The 22,888-nt window shown below is 47.9% G+C and overlaps 1 protein-coding gene across 1 annotated transcript in view; it reads left to right on the top strand.

Moving 5' to 3' along the window:
• Nucleotides 1-22,888, top strand: part of DCTN1 (dynactin subunit 1) — a 116,371-nt gene that overhangs the window by 59,123 nt on the left and 34,360 nt on the right. Inside the window, 2 exon segments of the mRNA XM_074951989.1 lie at nt 12,697-12,714; nt 18,287-18,307. Of these exon segments, the coding sequence (XP_074808090.1) occupies nt 12,697-12,714; nt 18,287-18,307 (39 nt within the window).

The following is a 22,888-nucleotide window of genomic DNA, read 5'->3' as shown; positions in this document are numbered from 1 at the left end:
TGTTCTCTGAGCTCATGCAGTCCACCCAAACTGAAAGAGCCCAGCAGAATGCGTGGAGGCAGACAATGGCAGAGTCTAGGAAAGCACAAAATGAACGTGAGGACAGGAGGCGGGAGCAACAGGAGAGGTGGCGGGATCAAGAGGAAAGGTAGCGGCAGCATGATCAGAGGAGGCAGGATGCAATGCTGAGGCTACTGGAGGATCAGACTGATGTGCTTCGGCGTATGGGTGAGGTGCAGGAAAGGCACAGACCGCCACTGCAGCCCCTGTGTAACCAACCGCCCTCCTCCGCAAGTTCCATAGCCGCCTCACCCAGATGCCCAAGAATGCGGGGTGGATGGGCCTCCGGGCACCCAACCACTCCACCCCAGAGGACTGCTCAAGGAACAGAAGGCTGGCATTCAATAAGTTTGGAAGTGCAGTGTGGCTTTGTCCTTCCCTCCTCCCCCACCCCACCCAGTGCTTCCCTCCTCCCCCACCCCTCCTGGGCTACCCTGGCAGTTATCCCCCTATTTGTGTGACGAATTAATAAAGAATGCATGAATTTGAAACAACAATGACTCTGTTGCCTCTGCAAGCAGTGATGGCCGGGGGGCGGGAGGGGGGGTTGGCTTACAGGGAAGTAGAGTGAACCAAGAGGGCGGGTTTTCATCAAGGAGAAACAAACAGAACTGCCACACCGTAGCCTGGTCAGCCATGAAACTGGTTTTCAAAGCTTCTCTGATGCATCGCCCTCTGTGCTCTTCTAACAGCCCTGGTGTCTGGCTGCGCATAATCAGTGGCCAGGCGATTTGCCGCAAGTTCCCACCCCGCCATAAACGTCTCCCCCTTACTCTCACAGATATTGTGGAGCACACAGCAAGCAGTAATAACAATGGGACGCTTTTAAACGTCCAAATGCACGTCCAAATGCACATTCTACCACCATTCTGCACTTGCTCAGCCGAAAGTTGAACAGTCCTGACTACTGTCCTGGCGGCCTGTGTATGGCTTCACGAGCCATGGCATTAAGGGGTAGGCTGGGTCCCCAAGGATAACTATAGGCATTTCAACATCCCCAATGGTTATTTTCTGGTCTGCAAAGTAAGTCCCTTGCTGCAGCTGTTCATACAGACCAGAGTTCCTGAAGATGCGAGCGTCATGTACCTTTCCCAGCCATCCCACGTTGATGTTGGTGAAACGTCGCTTGTGATCCACCAGTGCTTGCAACACCATTGAAAAGTACCCCTTTCGGTCTGTGTACTAGCTGTCTTGGTGGTCCGGTCCCAAGATAGGGATATGTGTTCTGTCTGTTGCCCCACCACAGTTAGGGAATCCCATTGCAGCAAAGCCATCTGCTATGACCTGCACATTTCCCAGAATCACTATCCTTGTTAGCAGCAGCTTAGTGATTTCATTGGCTACTTGGATCACAGCAGCCCCCACAGTAGATTTGCCCACTCCAAATTGATTCCTGTCTGACCGGTAGCTATCTGGCGTTGCAAGCTTCCAGAGGGCTATTGCCACTCACTTGTGAACTGTGAGGGCTGCTCTCATCTTGGTATTCTTGCGCTTCAGGGCAGGGGAAAGCAAGTCACAAAGTTCCATGAAAGTGCCCTTATGCATGTGAAAGTTTTGCAGCCACTGAGAATCATCCCAGACCTGCAACACTTGCGGTCCCACCAGCCTGTGCTTGTTTCCCGGGCCCAGAATCGGCGTTTCACGGCATGAGCCTGCCCCATTGCCACCAGGATGTCCAAATTGCTGGGGCCAGTGCTTTGAGAGAAGTCTGTGCCCATGTCCTCGTCACTCTTGTCACCGTGCTACCATCGCCTCCTCGCCTGCTTTTGCAGGTTCTGGTTCTGTACATATCCCAGGACAATGTGAGAGGTGTTTACAATGCTCATAACTGCTGCGGTGATCTGAGTGGGCTCCATGCTTATCGTGGCATGGCGTCTGCAGGAGAGCAGAGTGCCAGCGGAAGCGGTCGTTCAATGATGATGGTTTGCAGACCTACTGCACCGTCTGCTGCCAGGACACAACAGTTGAGCGGGTTGCACGTTCGCCTTGTCATGGCGAGACAAGAGCCGCTGAGCAGAGTGTCAGCGGAAGTGGCTCTGCGAGACCACCAGGAGAGTAGAGTGGCAGCGGAAGCGGTGGCTGACGACCTGTGAGGTGGATTCATGAGAGCAGGAGAGCTGAGTTGCAGCGAAAGTGGGAGCCCATGAGAGACAACATGGATAAATTCGCTATCGAGACAAGAGCAGGAGAGCAGAGTGGCAGCGGAAGTGGTGGTTCGATGATGACGGTTAGCAGTCTTACCTCACCGTCTGCTGAAAGCAGTATGGCGCCCGCATGGAAAAAAGGCACGAAACGATTCTCTGCCGTTGCTTTCACGGAGGGAGGGGTGACACACGTACCCAAAACCACCTGCAACAATGTTTTTGCCCCATCAGGCATTGTGAGCTTAACCCAGAATTCCAATGGGCGGTGGAGACTGCGGGAACTGTGGGATAGCTACCCACAGTGCAACCCTCTGAAGGTCAACGCTAGCCTCGGTACTGTGGACGCACTCCTCCGACTTAATGCGCTTAGTGGGGACACACACAATCGACTGTATAAAATTGCTTTCTAAAAATCGACTTCTATAAATTTGACCTCATTTCGTAGTGTAGACATACCTTCAGAGATGTAGCCAATTGTTTGACTACATGTTCTTAATGTTCAAGACCAAATAACCGAACTTAGTCAAATGTATAAAGATAAAGCAATACAGTGCGAGAAGGAGATGTACATACTTTCCTTCTGGGACGCAAATTCTTGCTGCGTGTTCACCTTACACAGGTGTGCTTCAAAGATGCGCATTTCAACTGCTACTATTTATGGTGTGATTTTAGAAGTTACAAAACTCTTTACACATCACTTAAAGTTTTAAGTTTAACCCACTACTTTGTGCCAGCTTTGTCCTTGGTGCATCCCTATACTTTCTCATGTCTCCATTTTGAATGCTACATTCCAAGTGTTGATGAGCCAGGAAAGCACTTGCTAACTGTACTTGGTACAAAGCATTCATGTATCTTTGCTTTGGTAAGTTTCCTGTTTTCCAATGCCGAAGCTAACTCCAGCTTTGCAAAGCATTGTGGGATGCTTGACATGGGTGAACAGAATTGTGGGAAGAGCGTAATACATTCAGTTAATATTAATTCCCAGCTCCATCTCCATAATGTGTACTGTGTTAATACCATGCATGTAATACCTATTAATGTGTATACTGCACCTAACATATATGTATGGGCTAACAGTACCACTCTGCCACATTTCTGCACTCTGAGGGACCAAACAGACTCCTCCATTGCCCCTCGTGCTGTACAGAGGCAGAAGATGCTGGGTCGTTTTAAAATAGAGATAGGAGAACTAAATGGTACCGTTTAGCTGACGGTTCGGCAGATTTATAAATTAGCCAACCAGGGGAGCTGCCTGACTGGCTAGCGGGGTCCCAGCTGAAGAGATTCAGGGCTGCAGTCAGTCGAACAGTCGCAATGGGCAGATTTGTGGCACCTTAGAGACTAGCAAATTTATTTGAGCATAAGCTCACTTCATCGGATGGGCAGATTGTGGCTGGCAGAGTTGTCTGAAGCTGAAACCGAGGGCCTGCTCCATCTGATACTGGAAGTTTGAGGCCTTTGTGAGGGGGAGCGTAGCCAGCTAGTGCTTTGTCCATTTTACACCACAGCTGAATGGAGGCAATGAAAAACTTTGTTTCTAGGGCGCATTACTGGGAGTTGATTCAGTGATTCATCAAATAGTTTGTGTCTGCCCCATAGCAGGTGGCTTGGAGCCAGTCTGTTCCCTGCCTTTATTTTAGCCGAGCTTTATAATTCTCTGTATGCAGAATCTACCCGAGCTTCATCCGGTGACCTGTAAGAGCAGCCCCATTGCTTGCACCATCCCAGAGACCATTCAGCTGTCAGCAGAACATTCATTGCTCTGGACTCATTTTTAAGGGTTGTATTCTGAGCCCAAGTACAAAAGATTCATAACAAACAGGGCTCCCTCGTCTCTCATGCATGCAGCAGCTGCTGCTACTTTGTCCATCTCGTGTTACATCTCTTGTTCTACTACTTCACGCAGTGTCCACTCCCAGGGGCCTCTCTTGGGAGTTTGTGTACTGTACTAATGTCTCCGTTTCTTGAGCAGATGCGCCTGCTCTGTCCTTGAGGGACCCAGGTGCATGTCTGCTTATGGATGCTCTGAGTTTTGATTTTCTTTAAAGAAAATGGAACGACCCAAGCCCGATTTAATTTTTTAAATGAAAGAAGAACCAGATGATCCTTCTGAAGTGTGTTTTTCTCATCTGGATTGCAGAGCGGACATGTCAGTTTTCCTGAGCCTGCCTGCGTGTGTGTGTGTGTGTGTGTGTGTGGGGTGAGGGGACAGAATGGATCCCATGCACTTGAGAACTCTTCTTTTACAGTGAATTCTTCACTTAGCTGGCAAACGTTTCTCTCGCCCAGCCTATAAGCTGTGATGACAGTGTAATTTCTCTAAGGAATGAGCACTGCTACTTAATGGCAATATTTTTGGTGCAGGTTCATGACTATTTCCATATGAATCGTGCTGAAAGCTGCTGAGTTCAACAAGAGCAGTAGATGGTAGAACAAGCCAGTAGCTGCTGTTTATTGTTGCAAGTGTGTTCCAGTGTTCTTGCGTACACAGACCGTTCTAGCGTTGGCCTGGCAGCAGCTCTTTCATTAAAGACCCAGAAGTAAAACATGTATTGGGCCCGCTGCCCAGAGCAGTTAGGAAGCTCTAAATGTCTTAGTTTATGAACTGGCCCCATGAGCCCTTTATTGCTTCCTATGACCATGAAATCAGTCACTTTTCAATGCATACCTTCCATCCAGTTCTGAGAACGCTTATTTTGTACTGGACAGTGTTGATCAGCTTTCTCACCTTTTTAATTTTTAATTGTTCCATTTAAGAACAAGGAAGGAATGCATCCGATGAAGTGAGCTGTAGCTCGCGAAAGCTTATGCTCAAATAAATTTGTGAGTCTCTAAGGTGCCACAAGTCGTCCTTTTCTATTTAAGAACCAGTGTGTTTTCTCCTCTCTAGCTTTACCTATTTAGTAATTGTCCTAGGACTAATGCATTTGTAAAAGATGCTGGCAGTACCCCATTGACACAGACACGACTTGGGACAGGTGCATATATATTCCAGCTTTCTAAAATCGGGAACCTGCATTAGAAAAGGCGTTGAGTCATTCAACGACCTGTTGGCTCTTTCCACTTCTCATATGATCCCTGATTCTCATAACTGAAAAGAACATCCCTGTCAGCTTCTGTGTGACTCAGTGAATGCTGTGCTGTGCACACTTCCAAGTAAGGGGCATCCTACAAGCAGCTCTCAGTTGCCTTTGGCTAGTAGACAGACCTTATTCCAGAGGAGTGCTGGGCACTGTTTGGGTAAAATTGCCAACTAAAGCTATTATCCAAACTGAGAACATGGCAATGTGCTAATGTAACTAGAGATTCTCTGGAGCTGTTAGTGCCTTCAAAGTCCAGTCCAGAAGTCTTTCTCTGTGGGCTTGCATACACTTAAAATGCTACAGCGGCATGGCTGTGCCACTCCAGCTGCGGTGCTGTAGCACTTCAGCGTGGACGCTACCTACACCGACGGGAAGGAGTCTCCCATCGGCGTAGGGGGTCCACCTCCCCGAGAGCCAGAAGCTAGCTGGATGGGAGAATTCTGCCATTGACCAAGTGCTTTCTACACGGGGACTTAGGTTGGCTTAACTACACTGCGCAGGGGGTGTGGATTTTTCACACCCCTGCCCAATGTAGTTAAACCAACTTCATTTTCTAGTGTAAACCAGGCCTGTGTGTGGCCAGTGTATAGTGGACAAGAGTCTTCACTGTAACACACACCGATAGTGTAGTGTACATTTAGATTCCACTGCGTTCTGCCAATGGCATATTCCCATGAATGCCATTTAGAAAACAAGGTTGCTGTAGCTGTCTCGGTCCCAGGATATCAGAGAGACAAGGTGGGGGAGGGAATATCTTTGATTGGACTGACTTCTGCTGGTGAGAGAGACGAGCTTTGAAGCTACACCCGAGTTCTTCCTCAGGTCTGGGAAACGTACTCAGTGTGTTGCACTTTTTACACTTGTACGCTGGTGTGTGTTATCTGGGTCCCCCACGCCATTTGTACAGACTGATTGTTGCGGGTAGAATTGAACAATAAAGGCAAACTCCTGAGTGTGTTCTGCTATAACTGTGTGGGTGAAAATGAGTGAAAGGTTCATAAATAAATCCCTGTGAAAACTTCATCAGTTCTCTGGCTGTGGCTGGCTCTAAGAGCACTCACAGAAGCTTCAGTTAGTGGAGGTGGAGAGATACTTGCACTTAGACATGGACTGTGGCTCTGCTCAGCTGGCACAATCCATTTCTGGGTATCCAGTCTTGGGCTGACCCTGCCTTTGTCAAATAATTGTGATGTCTGTTTCAGTTCTCTGCCTCTTAAACTCTTCGGCGCACCCCACTCTTCATGGCCCTCCTGGGGTGGTGGCTCCTTTCCCTAGCGCTGTGAAGGCCTTGACTCTGGAAATCCTCTCTTTGGAATAGTTTCTGCAGCTCTGTTATTACCGTGCATCCGTGTGGCAGCTCTTGGGGGTGTGTGCTCAGCGCTCCTTCCCTGCTGCTCTGCTGCTTCAGTGGATTCCCCCCCCCACCCCCTTTTTTTTGGTTGGTTGGTTTTTCAACCTTTAAGCGGAAGCCTATGACAAGTCCTACTCCTGGGAACTGGAGTTTGTCTGTGGTGCCTGTGTTGATTTGGATTCAGCTTCCCATGAGGTTCAGCAGATCTGCTTTGTCAGACGTCTGAGAGCCCTGCTGCTCACAGTGAGGCACGGAGCTGCAGTTTCTCCGACATGGCACTGCCTCCGGGGCACTGTCAAACATGGGGGGTGTCCCCAGAGCCAGCTGCCATCAGATGTGCCCCTGCTGAAGCCCCTGACTCCAGGCAGCTCCAAACAGAAGAATTCAAAACCCCTGACGACAGCGCATGGTCAGAGCCTGATCCAGCAGGTTAATCCCAGAGACAGAAGTGCCCCATTTAACACGCCGTTCAGAGGATCCTGCAGTGAGGTGTGTGCTGGGAGTTGGCTTTGTTGGCTCAACATGACCAACCAGATGTAGTTGCAGAGCCCTCCTGAACCACCTGCTCCAGGGTTTGGCGCAAGCTGTGGTAGCTGATGCTGTGTTGTCACTGGCAGTTGCCCCTTATTGACATCCCAGGTGGGTCAGGAAGCCGAGGGATTTTCTTGAGGCCTATTGCTACCTTTTGGACACTGAGGACCCATCAGGATTTGCTAAAGGTCCACAGCAGCAAACAAGTGATTCTGATCTGGAGAATCCAAACTTCTCGCCACGTTTAAAGCAGCTTGCGAGAACCGCTGGATTGAATTAATTATTTTTGGTCCACTCAGGGAATTCGTAAGGGCCAGAGTAGCTAGGTCAAGAGCAGCCTTGGCATAAAACTGCTCTTGCCTTTGCAGCCTATTCTTGATGAGTAGCTGAAAGTGTGGAGGACGCCTCACGCCTCTCTCCTTGTCCCAGGGAGCAGAAAACGGGGATATCTTACACTGGGGATGCTGCCATCTACATCTCCCACCCTCTTTCCTGCATAAGAACTTAGTGGTTGGGGTAGCAATGCCCAGGGGTAAGACTGGCCAAACTTTAAAGGCACTGCATCCCAGAGCCCTAACTTTTAGTACTGCTGGGATTTGTGAGCTGCTCCTTTACAGGTTCTGGACTACCAGGTTCCATAGCAAAAGGCAGGGCTAGCTATGGAACAGAGCTTTCACCACCACCAGATAATACGTGCTTTTTGCATAGAGGCTTTGGCATGGCCAACATCAAGTATGTGATGCTGTTGGTGTGGTGTGGAGAGCTGCTGCCTCAAGGTAGATGCCCAGACAGATGCTGGTCTTTATCAGAATTCCACAGAGATCCAGAAAAGCTCCAGTACCTTCAGCTTGCTGAAGAGATCCTGTCTGGAAATCAACCAGAGGCCACTTTATGGAAGGTGGCGCTGACTGAACCCGCCTGATGTTTCCTTGCTCCTCCATCTCCTGCTGGGGGAAGTGAAAGGAATCTACCCATAAAGCATCACCCTCTTTTACTGAATTTAGAGATGCCTCTTATCCACCCCGCAGCAGCAGGAACAGAAAGGTCCTAAGCCACTGGCTAACTGATTGGCATGTGCGGTGGACTCCCACGTTCCATTAGCCCATGCAATGTAGCATTGCTGAAGGTTCTGACCCCTGCACCAGGAACTATGGGTAAGTAGCCTGATGGATGCACTTGGCCACCTGCCAGGAGCCTGATGGCTGTATCTAAATTGCGCACAACAGATGACAACAGAGAAGCAGCCTACGGAAACTATAAGCCCAAGCCTGCAGTACCACATCTTGAGCTGAGCATGTAGCCGTGTTACGTCCTGGGATCTCTAACTTGTGTCTGCCCTCCATATTATGGTGATGCTGTAGGTAGCTAGTATGGATTCTGTGCTTGAAGACATCCATTATCTATAATGCTGCCAGAGGAAAATGTTTTGAATAATTAAACAGAAATCCCCTCTTGTTGCTAAGGTGTTCTCGCTCAGTAAATTGTTGCCAGACAGCAGATTTCTGAAAAATATGGTCATGTTCTGTGTGTATATAATCCAGCTTGGAACCAAGGCATGCTCCTTTGGGAGAAGCCGACAAGCTGCTCCTCTGCTCTGTCATCTCTATCTAGGTCACATGTTATAGGGTCTACCAATAAATGAAGTCCTGAGTCCCTGAAGGACCTGTCTGTGCTCTCCATTGGTACTCGTCAGGGGTTTTAGGCTTTGCAGCTGCTTCCCAAGAGGAAGACACAATCTTTGGCCTGGCAACTTAGTGTTTCAGATATAAATTGATGCTTAGCAGCAAATTGGTGGCACAACATAGGCCTGCATTGTTAGATATGCTCTCCATTTTCTGTACTCAGACTTTAACCAAGCTCTGCATCATTTATTTTCTTCCCAGGACTTGCACAGCCTTGCAGGGCAAGGGACGTGGCCAGAGCCAGACAGAATCTGGTCCATAGTGCTTCAAGTGAAAAATTCAGTTCAAGACTGACCGAGTGCTATGGGCTTTACCTGTACTGTATTGTTCAAAAGAGATGCACGATTGCCCTGTTCAGTGTCAGCTGGGCAGATATTAACAAGAAAACGGCCTTCCTCCCCGTTGATAGGAGCAATATTCAGCAATCCATCTCCTTTTAAACCCAAACGAACTGGGGCTGTGATCGGTGAGCAGCCTGTTATGCTGATCTCCTATTGTCCTAAATCAGTTTTATTTTCTTAATGTGCAACAAAAAACCAGAATCTGCTTTCCTTTCCCCTTTCCCACCAGTGGTTTTCAACCTGTGGTCCACAGACCCTTGGGGGTCCGCAGGTTATGCCTAAGATTTCCAAAGGGGTCCGCACCTCCCTTTGAACATTTTTAGGGGTCTGCAAATGATAAAAAGGTTGAAAACCAGTGCTTTAGGCTACTGAGTGGTTTTTGTAAGCTGAACCCGGTGCACTTAGTAGTGCTTTTAAATGAACACAAATTTCTGATCAAGTCTAGTTAATTTAATTAAAAGATGGGCTGATTGGTGGCCATTTCAGTTTTTGGCCCTATGTATGCTGGTCTGTTCAAATAACTTTTCTCATTGTCAGCTTCTAAGATACTTCAGAGCTTGATAGGCCAGAGAAGGAGCTTGGAAGTGGTGGTTTTAATGCTAAATATATAGATAATTTTCAGAGGGAAAATGTTCTCTTTGTACATATCAACAAAATTATGAATAAGACCTTGAAATCTGAATGTTGCAGCCCCTGAAAAATATATGGTATGGTAGGAATATCCAGATATAGAGTTCATGATGGCATTATTTGGGCTCATTGAACTGTGAATCAAGAGTTTGTGTTGCTACCCATTGGAGCTTCTTCCTTGTATTGTTAGGGGAAGAGGCATAGAAGGTGAGGGAGAGCTTTAATGTAGTTTTAAAAAAACTTGTATCAGGGATGTCAGCAGCCTACCCTCTCTCATTTCAAGGGACACTGTCAAGGTGAGTTTGGCACCAGTTTGATACCTGTTATATTGAATCCTTCTGATTCCACCAACATCTTTTACTCTTCAAAATTAATTATAGTAAATGCTGGATAATAAAAGCTCTTACTGCAGATTAAGGGAGTAAGAGCCCCCCTTTTGCTGGTACTGTTGGAATTGCACTTTGCATGTGTGGCTCTTATTTGTAAGTATAGTTCCCATCCGGTGCTGGGGAATCTCTTGGGATCGTGGATGGAGGGCACAGATTTATTCACATGCGGGGACTTCTTAGACCAGTGTGGGGTGATTTTAACTCTTTCATTGCCTGATTTTGAAACTGATACTTTGATACCTGAGGAAATTTCCAGTCATAGAAACTCCATATTTAGACTGTTTTCATTCCAAAATCTATTTTTCCTCCCACCCTCTCCAAATGTATCTTCCCCCAAAATATTTTTTGTTTGGCCTCAAACGTCTCATACTTGGTCTCTGGTCCAGAGGAGAAGAACTTCAGACATTCCTGAAGTGATTGACAAACCCATTTTTTGTTATGAGACAGGGCCCGGGGGGGTTGGTTTCAGTTTTACAAACCTTTTTTGCTACTCATATCTGCAGAACCTCAGGCTAGCGTTCGGACTGGTGCTGTGCACCAGTCCTAGATGAGAACTCCTGTCACCGACGCATTGGACAAAATTCATTTCCCCAGTTTAAAAAGTTATTTAGGGTCAATAATTCCCAGACACATGCCGTCAGTAAGGGATCCAGGGCTAAGAATATTTCCTTTCTTTTTTCAAAAAAGTGCGTAAGCCCTTATTCTGTAGAATGTTATCATTTTAAAAACTAGACTTTATAGTTTTCTTGTAAATCAGGGAATTCCTAGTTAATGTGCCAGCGCTGTCACCACTGCCCTACTGTCCTCCCTACTCTCCTCCTCTAGGCTACAGACACCCTCCTCTTTCACCATTCTTCCATCAGTATTTCCATTACAGGCAACAACAGCTCTGCACTGGTCAGACTGGTGCTCTGCACACTGGCCTGTGAACATTATCGCAACCTCCTACGCCTTCCTGGTCCAGGCCTGAGACTCCAACACCTTGCCCTCATCTAGGGCCAAAGATTTCCTCCTCTGAACACAGGATCGAGATCCTGGTTTGGCTCTTTCACCCTCCCTGCGTGAATGAGAGACTGTTCTCTTTGGATACAGCCTAGAGACCCCCTTTACCCCACATAGCCAGGCTGCAAGCTCCCCAGGTCCCCATACAGGCTAGGACTCTTGTAGGGTCTCTGGCCTGAAGCGGAAGGCTGTTATAATGGGGAGCGGGGGAAGAGGAGAGTGATGCCAGGCAGGACGGAAGCCTTAACCTAGAATTTCCAGACTGTTGTATCTTTTAAATTCACGTTCTACAGCATTAGTGAGGGTTTTGCCTGTGTTTTAAGGGAAATATGTTCTCAACCACTGGCCTCTAGGCAGGTATTAGCCTGGGAATGATAGAAAACTTTAAAGGCGTTAAATCTGAGGTTTAGCTTGTCAGTACCCCGAAGCCAGGTTGTTAGCGCTCAGAAATGTCTGCTTAACTGCAGTGTCTCCTGTTGATGGCGGAACAGGTCCTCCTGACCATGCCCTGGCAGCCTTTGGGGGCAAACTCTCAAGGCAGGAGGTTCTCAAGGCTGGTCTCTGATGCGGGTTTCACTGTGGCTCTATTTTTGCACGCAGCTATTCAATTGAATAAACTTTAAAAAATCTTTGCTGTTGTATTTCCTGTGTGCTTGTGAAGCTGAGTGTCTGTGTGAGAGAGAATGAATGGGGAAGGTGGGAACACAGGAGTAGTATTGGGTGGTGAACTCTCAGTACTATAAGGTGACTTTGTGTTTGTTTGAAACTGCAGAAACTAACAAACTTGCCCCTTGAACCAGTTCCTTGGGCTCTGGTAGATCCTGTGGTTGGTGTGTAGACTGCTCCCAGTAGCTAGGGAGGCTGGGCTGTATCATGTGAAGAGGTTCTGCGTGCATGCGTAGATGCTGAGCCGGGCCCATTATTGCTGGAGGAGGGATGAAGAAATGTTCTAATTAGCCAGTGAGACAGCTGAGCCTAAAGTGTTGCTAGGTTACAGAGGAGCACGTTAGTCCCTGTGCATCCCTCCTCCCTGTGGAAGGAAAGCATCAGCTCAATCCCTGGTGCTGTGCCTGGATCTAAGGGCTGCCTAAGAACTTGGAGAGGGGAGGGAAAAATCCATAAGTGATGATGTAATGAGGAGCCCGGGGCGGTGGTTGGAGAGGCCAGCGGAGAAAGGAAGTGTGGCCCATGGCTCCGGCTGCTAGGATGGACCCGCACTCCAGCACACTAGAGTCTTGCTAATTAACGGCGTCCCTAGCAGTCTGGGTTTCGGGAAGCGGTTGCTGGATTATCAGGGTCAATGGATGGCAGATAAAAAGGAAAAGCTGCAGCCATTTGCAAGCGCTCCTGGGCAGACTGTGCTTGAGAGAGACTGTCTACAGAGAGCTGCATTGTTGTGATTGAATGTTTTAACGTTCTCTTTCTCTGCCTCCCTCTTTCTCTTTCTCGCTCTTCCTCTGTCTTTTCTGCAATGATGAGGCAGGCCCCAACAACACGGAAGGTACAATCCGCTGTATCCACATGATCATTTTTAACGCTGCTTCTAAACATTTTTTGTTTTGCTTGTGGTTTTTTGGGGGTTTTTTTTTTTTGGTATGTTACGACTGCAGAGATTTAATTTTGAGTTTCCAACTCAGTTTTGAGGCGTCTCTGGGGAGACAAGCCGGGCGGGTGGGTGTGTAATGACAAAACGATGCAATTGAATTTAATTTGTAGTCTTTCCTTTGAGTTTGTGTTCAAGTCCTTTTTCCATTTCACCTGGCAGCCTGATGTTTGTGTTGCATGCAGTGCCTCTGCAGCTCACATCAGAGGACAGGGGTTTAGCGTCCCACGGCTGCTTGCTGTATAAAAGTCGCATGCTAATAATAGTTTTTATTTCTCTTCTCTGGCCGTGCTGGCTAATTGACTCTTTTGCTTCTTATTTTTTGCCTGTGTTTTAAGAATTTCCAATGATTATTGTTATGTGGATTTCCTGTGTCGAGCTGTTATTTTTCTGTAGGTTACAGTAGAGACTCTGATTTTTGTCCTTATGTTTGTTTTTTTAGCATATCAGTGTTTTAAGTTCAAAAGAGCAATTAGTGAGATCTACATCTAGTGATCTGCTAGAAATACAAGTTTAAAAATACAAATAGCCCAAAAGCAAACGTACACCTTTCCCTGCCACTTTAATTGTTTCAGCTGCAGCAGCCAGAAGGTGTTTTCTTAATTCTGTTCCAGTAAATGCACCTGGTGTATGGATCTGAAATCTTAAGCTGACCAAAGGGAGTGACACACTTTCCTGTATGGTGATTATTTTTAAAGCTCCTTTAAAATCCTCTTCCAAAAGAAAAGTTTTGCAAATGCTGATTCTGTATCGCTCTTGGGAGCAGAAAGAAAACGGAGCTGTGGCCAAGTCTGGAAACCAAGATCCATATACATCCATATCTGGTGATTTGATGGCTGTTAGGGCCAGCCTGCATTTCTTCCAGGGAAGTTTTAAAGTCTGCCATCATTACCTGATTTATATGCAGTTTCCCTATATTAAAATTTCCTTTCCTGGTAGGATTTGTTCCTCCTATGATTGCTCTGTATTTGGCTACTTCTGAGAGTGTGAGCAAGCCCATCATGCGCTAGGTCTCTCGGATTCTTGAAGGTGTCATGTAAAGCTTCTTGTTGTAAGGTACAGTTAGCAATAATGCGCAGAACATGTGACTGTCCAGAATAATCAGCTAGAGAGGAAGCCCTGTAATTATGTTAATGGGAAGCTACATTAATTCCTGCAGGTTTATCCAACTGCTGAGCATCCTCTGGAGAAGACTTGAGTAATGGGCTCAGGTGCTGCAGTCTTGAAGTAAAGTGTTTGTGTTCCTAGGGTACCTATCTTCAGCAGCTTCCAGCTCCTATAATGTGCAAGCAGGGCTCACCCATTGGGTGCTGGAAGCGCTCACACACGCTATATGAGTAGCCTATGTGGAAACATGCAGTTAACAGGAATTCCAGCTGTATGCTGCTCCCGTGGTTCACGAGCCCCGGCTTTGGGCCTGTGATAACTTACTAGGAGCCCACTGACCACACCGAGGGGTCTTAAAATGAAGAGCCTTGCAGCTGCTCTCATAGCCCGTATACGGGGGCAGCACACACCTACAGCCGCCAGCAGAGAACACTGCTATCTTGATCCACATTGAGACCATTCTACTCCAGGTGGAATGGTGTGTGTTGGGACCAGTAGGGCCTGGGAGCTGCACCTTTATATTGAAGAGGAAGGGGACAGAGCAAGGCGGACTTCCTAGGCCGTGCTTTGCTCTTCTAGACATTGATAGCTAGCAGGTGGCTTTCCTGATTTCTGCATGCTGGCAGTGAAGCTTTCCCAGCCTGGGTGTTTCTATTTTGGGTCCCAGATACTTCTTTTCCTATTGAATGTGGAGGAACACAGGTTACAGAATGGCATCAAATATTTATTTGCATTATGCAGCACAGTTCAGAACCACCGACTGTTGAAATATTCATGGCTGGAATACTTGATACAGAGCTTTCTGAGCTCTTAAGCGGTCCCAAAGTTCTTCATTAGGCTGTAACTGGTAAAGTTGGTAGCCCTGTTCTTCTGGGACCTCAAAAAGTTCAGGTATCAGACAAGCTGTGGGACAGAGGTTCCCAAACATTTTCATAGCAGTGGGTCGCTTCTTACTAGAGTGTCACCACCTCTTCTGTTCGTGGCCACGCAGACCAGCTCCCCTTCCACTGGCAATCCTACCACCTCCCTGTGGTACCTGCAGCAATTGTTTACATGGAAAATGAGTGTTGGGAACGTACGGGATGTATTTCCAGCTGTATTTCAGAGGGCTTTACTGGCTGGAAACGAGCTAGCATCTGTAACTAGCTGGCTCTCTGCAGGCGACCAGCAAGTGCTCCCTAGACCCTGAGGATATGTCTGCACTGCAGCTTGGAGCAAGCCTGCTAGCCCGGCTGGAGTCCCACCCTGGTGCACTAAAATTAGCAACATGGCTGTTGCAGGTTGGGCTGGAGCTTGGGCGCTCAGCCTAGGGAGTTGAGTGGGCCTGAGAGCCTGAGGGGCAGCCCGACCTGCAACGGTCACGCTGCTAATGTTAGACTCACGCCAGTGGGACTAGAGCTAGCATGCTTTCTGCCTGGGCTGCAGTGTAGACATACCCTGGGGCTCCGGAATGCCTGCCAAAGGGAGGGAAGTTTTTGATTGTAGTTTTTATAACGTTCATTAGAAGAAACGAGCAAATGTTATACAGGACACACACAGCAGATCTGCCTAGGCAGCATCAAGACCAGTCTGTTCTACACCCTGATGAGATCAGTGAACCATTGTTATGACCTTCATTTACAAATGAGCCGTTCCCCCAGTGAATTTCATAGCTGACCGCTCAGGCTGTATCATCTTTACAAAGTGAGTTTGATGGGCTGGGACCAAACTGATGAACTTCCACCCTTAAACTAGGCCTAATAACACAGGGGAAACAGCACAAGGATTAAAAATGCTATTGCCCACTTCTTAGCTGTTTTTCCTTTCATGGGAATGGCAGGGTAGCTTTAGTTAGAGCTGCCAGGAGACAAGTTTTGTTAGGATCCTGTATGGTTTAATCTAGGAAAAATGCTCTCAACTTCCTTAGTGCCCCAGAAGTGACCATTTCAAGGTTGGTTGATCTGAGATGCTGGTGTATCTTTCAGGGGGCTTCATTAACACCCTCGGGGGTATTTATCGTTAGTATAAATCCATCTGTTGGAACAGGCAGTTCTGATGTATTTCTTGAATGTACAAAGTTGGATGTCAGTTTAAAATATTTCAGCCCTTGGCTACTAATTTTTGTCAAGTACCAAGAACTCCTTATATCTGCTTCTTGGAAGCCGGGAGGCCCATCCAGCTAGCACCTCCATTGTTGGCTCTGGCTTTTTTGGTGCTAACCATTCCATAATAGGACAGCAGGAGCCATGTTTGAAGCAACATTTCTCTGACAATAGAGATTTTGTTGAGTTCCTCTTTAACATGCTGTAGTGGCAGCCCAGTGCTTGGCAAGGAGTGGAACACTAGAACATGCCTGGGTTGCTAAATCCCAGAGAAGAGAGGGTTTCTCAGAGCAGGGCCACTTGATGGAAGCTCTTCTGCAGAATTTCCACCTGGGGATGGCCAGAGTTAACAGATAGTTGCATCAAGTTTTCAAAGATTCATTCCACACAATGGGTTTTCCCGTGGATGTTTTGAGAGACTCTTAGCTTTTCCAAAGCACTCTGGAAGACCTTACACTGCCAGTCCTCAACACTAAATTAATCTCCAGGTTTTTTAGCTTCTACTGCTTGGTGGGAACACTTTCCTAATTAGTGTTTTGCAAAGTAAGAAAACTGCTCTGGAGGCTGTAAGTCTTTCACTTCTATGTTAAAAGTAGCAGCTAGCCAGAGTTAGACCCTCTGGGAAGTTTTCTTCTGGAATTGTGAGCAAAGTAGGATTTATCCCCAAAGGATGTGCCTCATATCAGGTGTTCGAAGGGGTTTGCATTTTACTGTGTGACCCTTAGACTATTCTGTGCAATTCTGATATTAAGAAGGAAGAGAGGGATTACTAGAAGCCATGTGTTTCCTGGTTTACCAAAGTTACGTGCGAGTGAGACCATCCCCCTCAGATAAAGATGTGGACCACTCCGAAGCTTTGTCTTCCTGTCTCTCACATACAGGCCAGCTGTTTTACAGGGCCTTGCACTGGCCAGCGTGTCTGTGGATGTAGCAGCCAGATAGTTGCCAGTAGGCTTTGTGTGATTAAAGGCCTCGTTCCTCGTGCCACCCAATGCGGGAGGAGCATGAGGGCTGGTTTCTTTTGACCTGCTCTGGTCCTGCTAACCTTAAGACTTCCTAGTGCATTGTTTTACCTTTTAATGGTAAAGGAAAGCAGCCTATAATGGGGTTTAATGTGCCCCGGTGATATTGTGCAGGCCATTAAGTGTGACAGAACAGACGCTCCACCTTTAAGTGTTGCTCTTTTCCTTGTCTGATTAGCTCCCAGTAGTGGGAGTGACACAGACAGGGAGTATATCCCTTCATGCTTTCCCTGCTACGCACTGGCTGAAGAAAGCTGCTCCAAGTTCGCTCCTGCCTGGTGTCTCGATTTCTGTTAAATCTTTGTCGACGAGGCACCACATAATGGGACAGTCCGTGTGTAGTAACCACACAGCAGAGAGGCACATAGTGTGAAAAATTCCTAGGTGTGGTGTTGCCAGATTGGTTGTCGTAATCTTATATCAACTTCCTTGATACAGAGGACAGGTGCCTAAGTCTGAATGGGCCTACTTGATAACGTGACACATTTTATTCTTCAGAGCCAAGGGGAAAATGGCAATGCCTTCAGGTTTGAGGTGAAGCTTCACAAAATGCAAAGCCTGTGATGGTGTAACTGAAGGAGTTAGAATCCTCTTGCTCCTGCTTCTCTTTGGGCAGTTTGTGACACTTGAGCTTCAGTAACCCCGTCTAGGAAAAGGGTGTGTGTGAGTGAAATCCAGGCTCCTGCCAGCAGAAGCCTTGAGAACCCTGGGCAGTCCAACAACAACTCAGCAGGGTGTTTCTCCAGCTAAGCCAAGGGAGCCCAAACTTTGCCTTTCTGAGATCTTTCCAGGAGTCCACTAAATGGATCAGGTTGTGGATGCCCCGAGGGCAGCTGCGAGGACAGCAGGTGTCAGCATGCAGGGCGCCTCCATTGTCCAAGTAGTCAGGCTTCCTGTCTCATGACGGAAGACTTCCTGATGGGAAGATCTTTGCGGTCCTGCATCTGCATGTTAAAGATGGGGTGGCCATGGGAGAACTTTGGTGTCTTGAGTGCAAATGACTGAAAGATTTTTCTAGCCTGGGTGTGAGGTGAGCCACATCAGGGTTCTGTTTCACCTGGGGCCGTCGTGGGAGCATGGGGGAATGAGCATGTTGTCCTGATGCTACGCACACTAATGGTGGTCATGTCTTTTTGTTTCCTTTACCTTGTTCTTTGCTGCATCTGCTGCTGCTGCCGCTGCTGTCTGTGTATCTCTGTTCCTGTCTTTCCCTGTATGAATGTTTCTCCTACTCTGCCTTCTACTCCTGTTGCCCTCCAGACCACCACCAGGCGGCCCAAGGTGAGAACCAAGAGCTGTGGTCAGTGGGCATTGATCTTTACTTAAATGCTAAACTCCAATGTCTGTTTCCTTTTCCCGTCCTTTTGGGGAACCTGGGAAATCGCTACAGATAGAGACGCTTCCCTGGGGTGAATCTGCAAGGGTGCAATTGTCATCAAGGCTGTTACTCTCTGCTGTTACCCAGAACTAATTTAATGAATTAGAGCATAAAAATGCCTGGGTGATCCTATTTCCACTTTATGGCTGAAGCTCCCCTCGAGGCGTCCCTGTGGTAACGTTATACCTTGGCTCTCCCTGGTTGCTGTTCGTTACAGGGGGCTTGAGGTTGTTTGTTGGGGAGGGAGTTCTGAGTAGTCTCTTTTAAGGAGACAACGCCAAAGTCATCCAGGGTTTCGTACGGCTGTGGAGAGAGCCTGCTGTGTGTGACAAACTCTGCTGCTAGAGAGTTGGGGGAGGCTACAGCTTGGACACAGATCCTCCAAAAGCCTGTGGCTACATGATGATTTGTAAATGGCAAACACTTCCTCCGTTTGCAGTGTGCTTGGAGCCATGTTGGTCCCAAGATATGAGAGAGACGAGGCGGGTGAGGTGGTATCTTTTATTGGGCTGACTTGTGTTGGTGAAAGAGTCGAGCTTTCACGCTACACAGAGCTCGTCCACTGACGTAAGACGAACTCTGTGTAGCTCAGAAGCTTGTCTCTTTCACCAACACAAGTCAGTCCAACAAAATATACCACCTCACCCACCTCGTCTCTCGAAACAGTTGCATTCTATCTCATGAGGTGGGGGGCTCTGGTTGTGTCTTTGATTTCACCGGGTTGCGTGGCTAACTCCAGTCAGGGAAGATGTATTTATTTGTTCATTCGGTTTATTAAAAGATGTTGTTCCACCTATAGGCTCCCATTCATGCTCTGACAATATCAGGTTCCAGAGGAGCAGCCGTGTTAGTCTGTATGCGCAAAAAGAACAGGAGGACTCGTGGCACCTTAGAGACTCACAAATTTATTTGAGCATGAGCTTTCGTGAGCTACAGCTCACTTCATCGGATGCATTCATTGGTTAGTCTCTAAGGTGCCACAAGGACTCCTTTTCTTTTTGACAATATTAGAAATCTTCAGCCATTACCCCATGGAAGTGTTTGTTCATATTGCAGTTGCATCCAGAGACCCCAGTGTGGCCTGGGGTCCCACCAATCTAGGTGTGGCACAAATATGTGTACACACTTCCTGTCTTCAAGAGTTGACAGTCCAGCCAATAACAGACTGCTGCTACCACCAAAAGTAAATGACACACACTCTCTCTCCTCCAATAGTAAATAAAACCTTCCCCTCAAATGTCCCCTCCCAAATGCCTGGGAGAAGGGATGGGCTTTGCTGTGTGACCAGAGTTCACGTTTCTGTTCTAGGGGATCAAGAAAAGAGGCCAGTTTGAGTCCCGCAGCCTTTGTACCCTGCTAGCAGCATACTCTCGCTTACAGCCAGAGGGCTCCCGCCTGAATGCCTGGGCTGATGGCTGCTCTGGTCATGTGCCACAAGGGGGAGAGGCGGCTGCTTGGGGTAATTATGGGACAGACCATTTAGGGTGTGAAGTTTGAGCCACCACTTTGAATTCCACCCGGAAGCCAATGCAGTTCCTAGGGAGCTCCCAGTGAGAGAGAGACGGCTCAAATGGATTGCTGCATTCTGCATCCCCTTCAGTTTGAGTGATGTTAAGATGTAGCCCCATGGAGAACGCTTTATGATGGTCTGATCTCGAGGAAACAAAGGCATGGATAAGTGTAGTAGGCTTGCATCTGACTGACACGGCCATTAGTCACCCCATTCCACCCAGACAGTAACGTGGCACCTTTGCTGATGTTTGCTGCTTCCACATCCAGTCGCACCTGGGGTCTAACTAAAGCCCAAGTTACAAACTATAGTGACCAATAGCAGATGCTGATCCAATACTAATGAGTTCTGCTAGCTCCTTCCCCCAGCCTTGTCAGCATTATCTCAGCTGGCTAGCTCTCCAGGGCAAGGCCAGCTAGCAGACACTCCCTCCGCAGAGCTGAGTATCGTTATATACCGAAGGCACCTCCCCCCATGTCTCCTTACTACCCCTCCTAGTGTCCCCTGGTACACCCTGATCAGAAGGGGAGACTGAATTAAACCCTGCAGGACCCCAGACAAGTGTTTTGTCAGAACCAAAGCTATCCACTTACCAGTGGGGTTCTCTGTCCACAGGGAGCAGAGCCACTCCCTAGGCAATTCCAGCGAACTCTGACAGGTCACAGATGTGTCCATAGCCCCTCATGATCAGTGATAAGTATTCTAACTCCTCCTGCACACCACAGCCTCAGCCTTGGCTAGGAAGAGTCCATCAGCTGGTGCCACTAATGCAGTTTGCCCCGGACCCAGGTCTGAAGTCAGAGGGCTCTAGGCAGTGCCAGAGCTGCTTCACCATGAACTCCTCCCAAAACGGGAGGTTCAGCATCATTTGATAGCTAGCAGGGTTGTTAGTATCCAGTGGTGTTTTGAATAGGGGCCTTGCCAATGCTGCTCTCAGAACACCTGGTGTCCTACCCTCCCCTAGAGAGGTGTTACCAGTCTCAACAAGCTCTAGGTCCAACATCTCCCCCTGGCCCTATCCGCCTCGGGAGGTCCAGGTTCCAAGCTGCAGTTGGTGGCCTTTAAGCACCCCAATACTTCCAGCCCTTTAGCAGTGTCACTCCCTGGAGACTCGCCTAGGTTTGTCCACTGGTGACACTGCCCTGATCCCACGGACGCTGACAGCTCGATCTGGCAATGCGGTTTTATCTGCAAAGTACTATGAAAATTCCTTTCAGCAAAGAGATTTGCTTGTGTAGAGTAGCCTGCTTCTCAGAGGTGGCATATGCCTGGCAAAGGCTGGTGCCACAAGGTCTCTTCCCAGGACCAAGGCTGGATGCTCCTAGTTTCAGAGGGAAACATGGAGCAGCCTGCTTCTCCATAGGGCACTGTACCTCCATCAGTTCATTGTGTAGGCCAGACTTCTGCGTCATGTGCCCAGAGCGCTCACTCCGGAGACTCTGCAGCATGGTGCCTACTGGGGGGCCAGAGTTCAATGTCCCGGTGAACAATGCTGCTCAGGAAGGTTCAGGCAGCGTTGGTTCATTGCCGTAAATGGTTCTCGAGCGCTGGTGCCCATGCTGATCTGGAGTGATGGCCTGGCTGTATCCTAGCTAATGCAGAGCTGAGCTGGGAGTTAGGCTGTGTCTAAGCTTAAAATGCGACCGTGACAAAGCTGTAGTTCTGCCATGTAGACACTCGCTGCAGCCCCAGGAGGGGTTCCCCCATGGCTGTGGTTAATCAGGCTCCCCGAGAGGTGGAAGCTGGGTCCATGGAAGAATCCTTCCATTGACCTAGTGCAGTGGACCTCAGGTTATTCACACCCCCGAGAAATAGCTATGCCGAGGTAAGTGGTCAGTGTAGACCAGCCCTGAGACTTGACAAATGTGGTGTGTGCGCCAAAGAGCCAATGCCAAGGGATAAAATGAAACTAACCCTCAATAAATTAGCTGACTGACTCTAACACACCTCGATACCACAGCGATGGGTCCGTTAGAAATGCATGTCGGAGAGGAGTTATATATAGGTCTATAAAATCATGAGTGGTGTGGAGAAAGTGAAGAAGGAAAAGTTATTTACTTGTTCCCATAAGATAAGAACGAGGGGCTACCAAATGAAATTAATGGGCAGCAGGTTTAAAACAAATCAAAGGACGTTCTTCTTCACTCAGCACACAGTCAACCTGTGGAACTCCTTGCCTGAGGAGGTTGTGAGGGCTAGGACTATAACAGGGTTTAAAAGAGAGCTGGATAAATTCATGGAGGCTAAGTCCATTAATGGCTATTAGCCAGGATGGGTAAGGAAGGGTGTCCCTAGCCTCTGTTTGTCAGAGGGTGGAGATGGATGGTAGGAGAGATCACCACTAGATCATGACCTGTTAGGTTCACTCCCTCTGGGGCACCTGGCATTGGCCACTGTCGGCAGACAGGACACTGGGCTGGATGGACCTTTGGTCTGACCCAGGCTGGCCTTTCTTATGTTCTTATGAGTTGAAGATAAGCACTAGTCAGCACTTTCTGAGAAGTTTGCTGCTTTTTTGTAGACTCCAGATTCCCTTCGTCTCCTCACCTGTATTGCAGTCCTTTTACGCCACACTGCTGGGAGCTTCAGCCAGTCCAGAGAACAGCTGCGTAGGCCCCATATCACAGTGTAGTGTCCACTGTTACCACGCCTGTGATGGTGTGTTGTAGGCTTGCTTCATTACTGAGCATGGCTCTTCTTGGGGAACCCTGCCCCTTCTAGATGAAGTCAGAATTTACCATGTATCATGGCAATACGTTTAAAAGGAAAACTACCAACTTCCGTGTTGTGTCGTAAAGTTGGAGACAAAGAACAGCATACAAAAGAGACCATTTGACTCTTCCCAAGAAGCAGGAGTGAAATCTGCAAGGGTATGCTGAAGAAACAAGATTAAAATGGCAAATTAAAACAATTCAGACTTTAAAATTGAAAATCTCCAAGTACCCAGTAGCAGCTGTTTGCTAAATTCTGAATA

This window comes from Natator depressus, chromosome 4 (genome assembly GCF_965152275.1).
Source record: "Natator depressus isolate rNatDep1 chromosome 4, rNatDep2.hap1, whole genome shotgun sequence".
Classification (NCBI taxonomy): domain Eukaryota; kingdom Metazoa; phylum Chordata; order Testudines; family Cheloniidae; genus Natator; species Natator depressus.
This window is presented reverse-complemented; position numbering and strand designations above follow the sequence as displayed.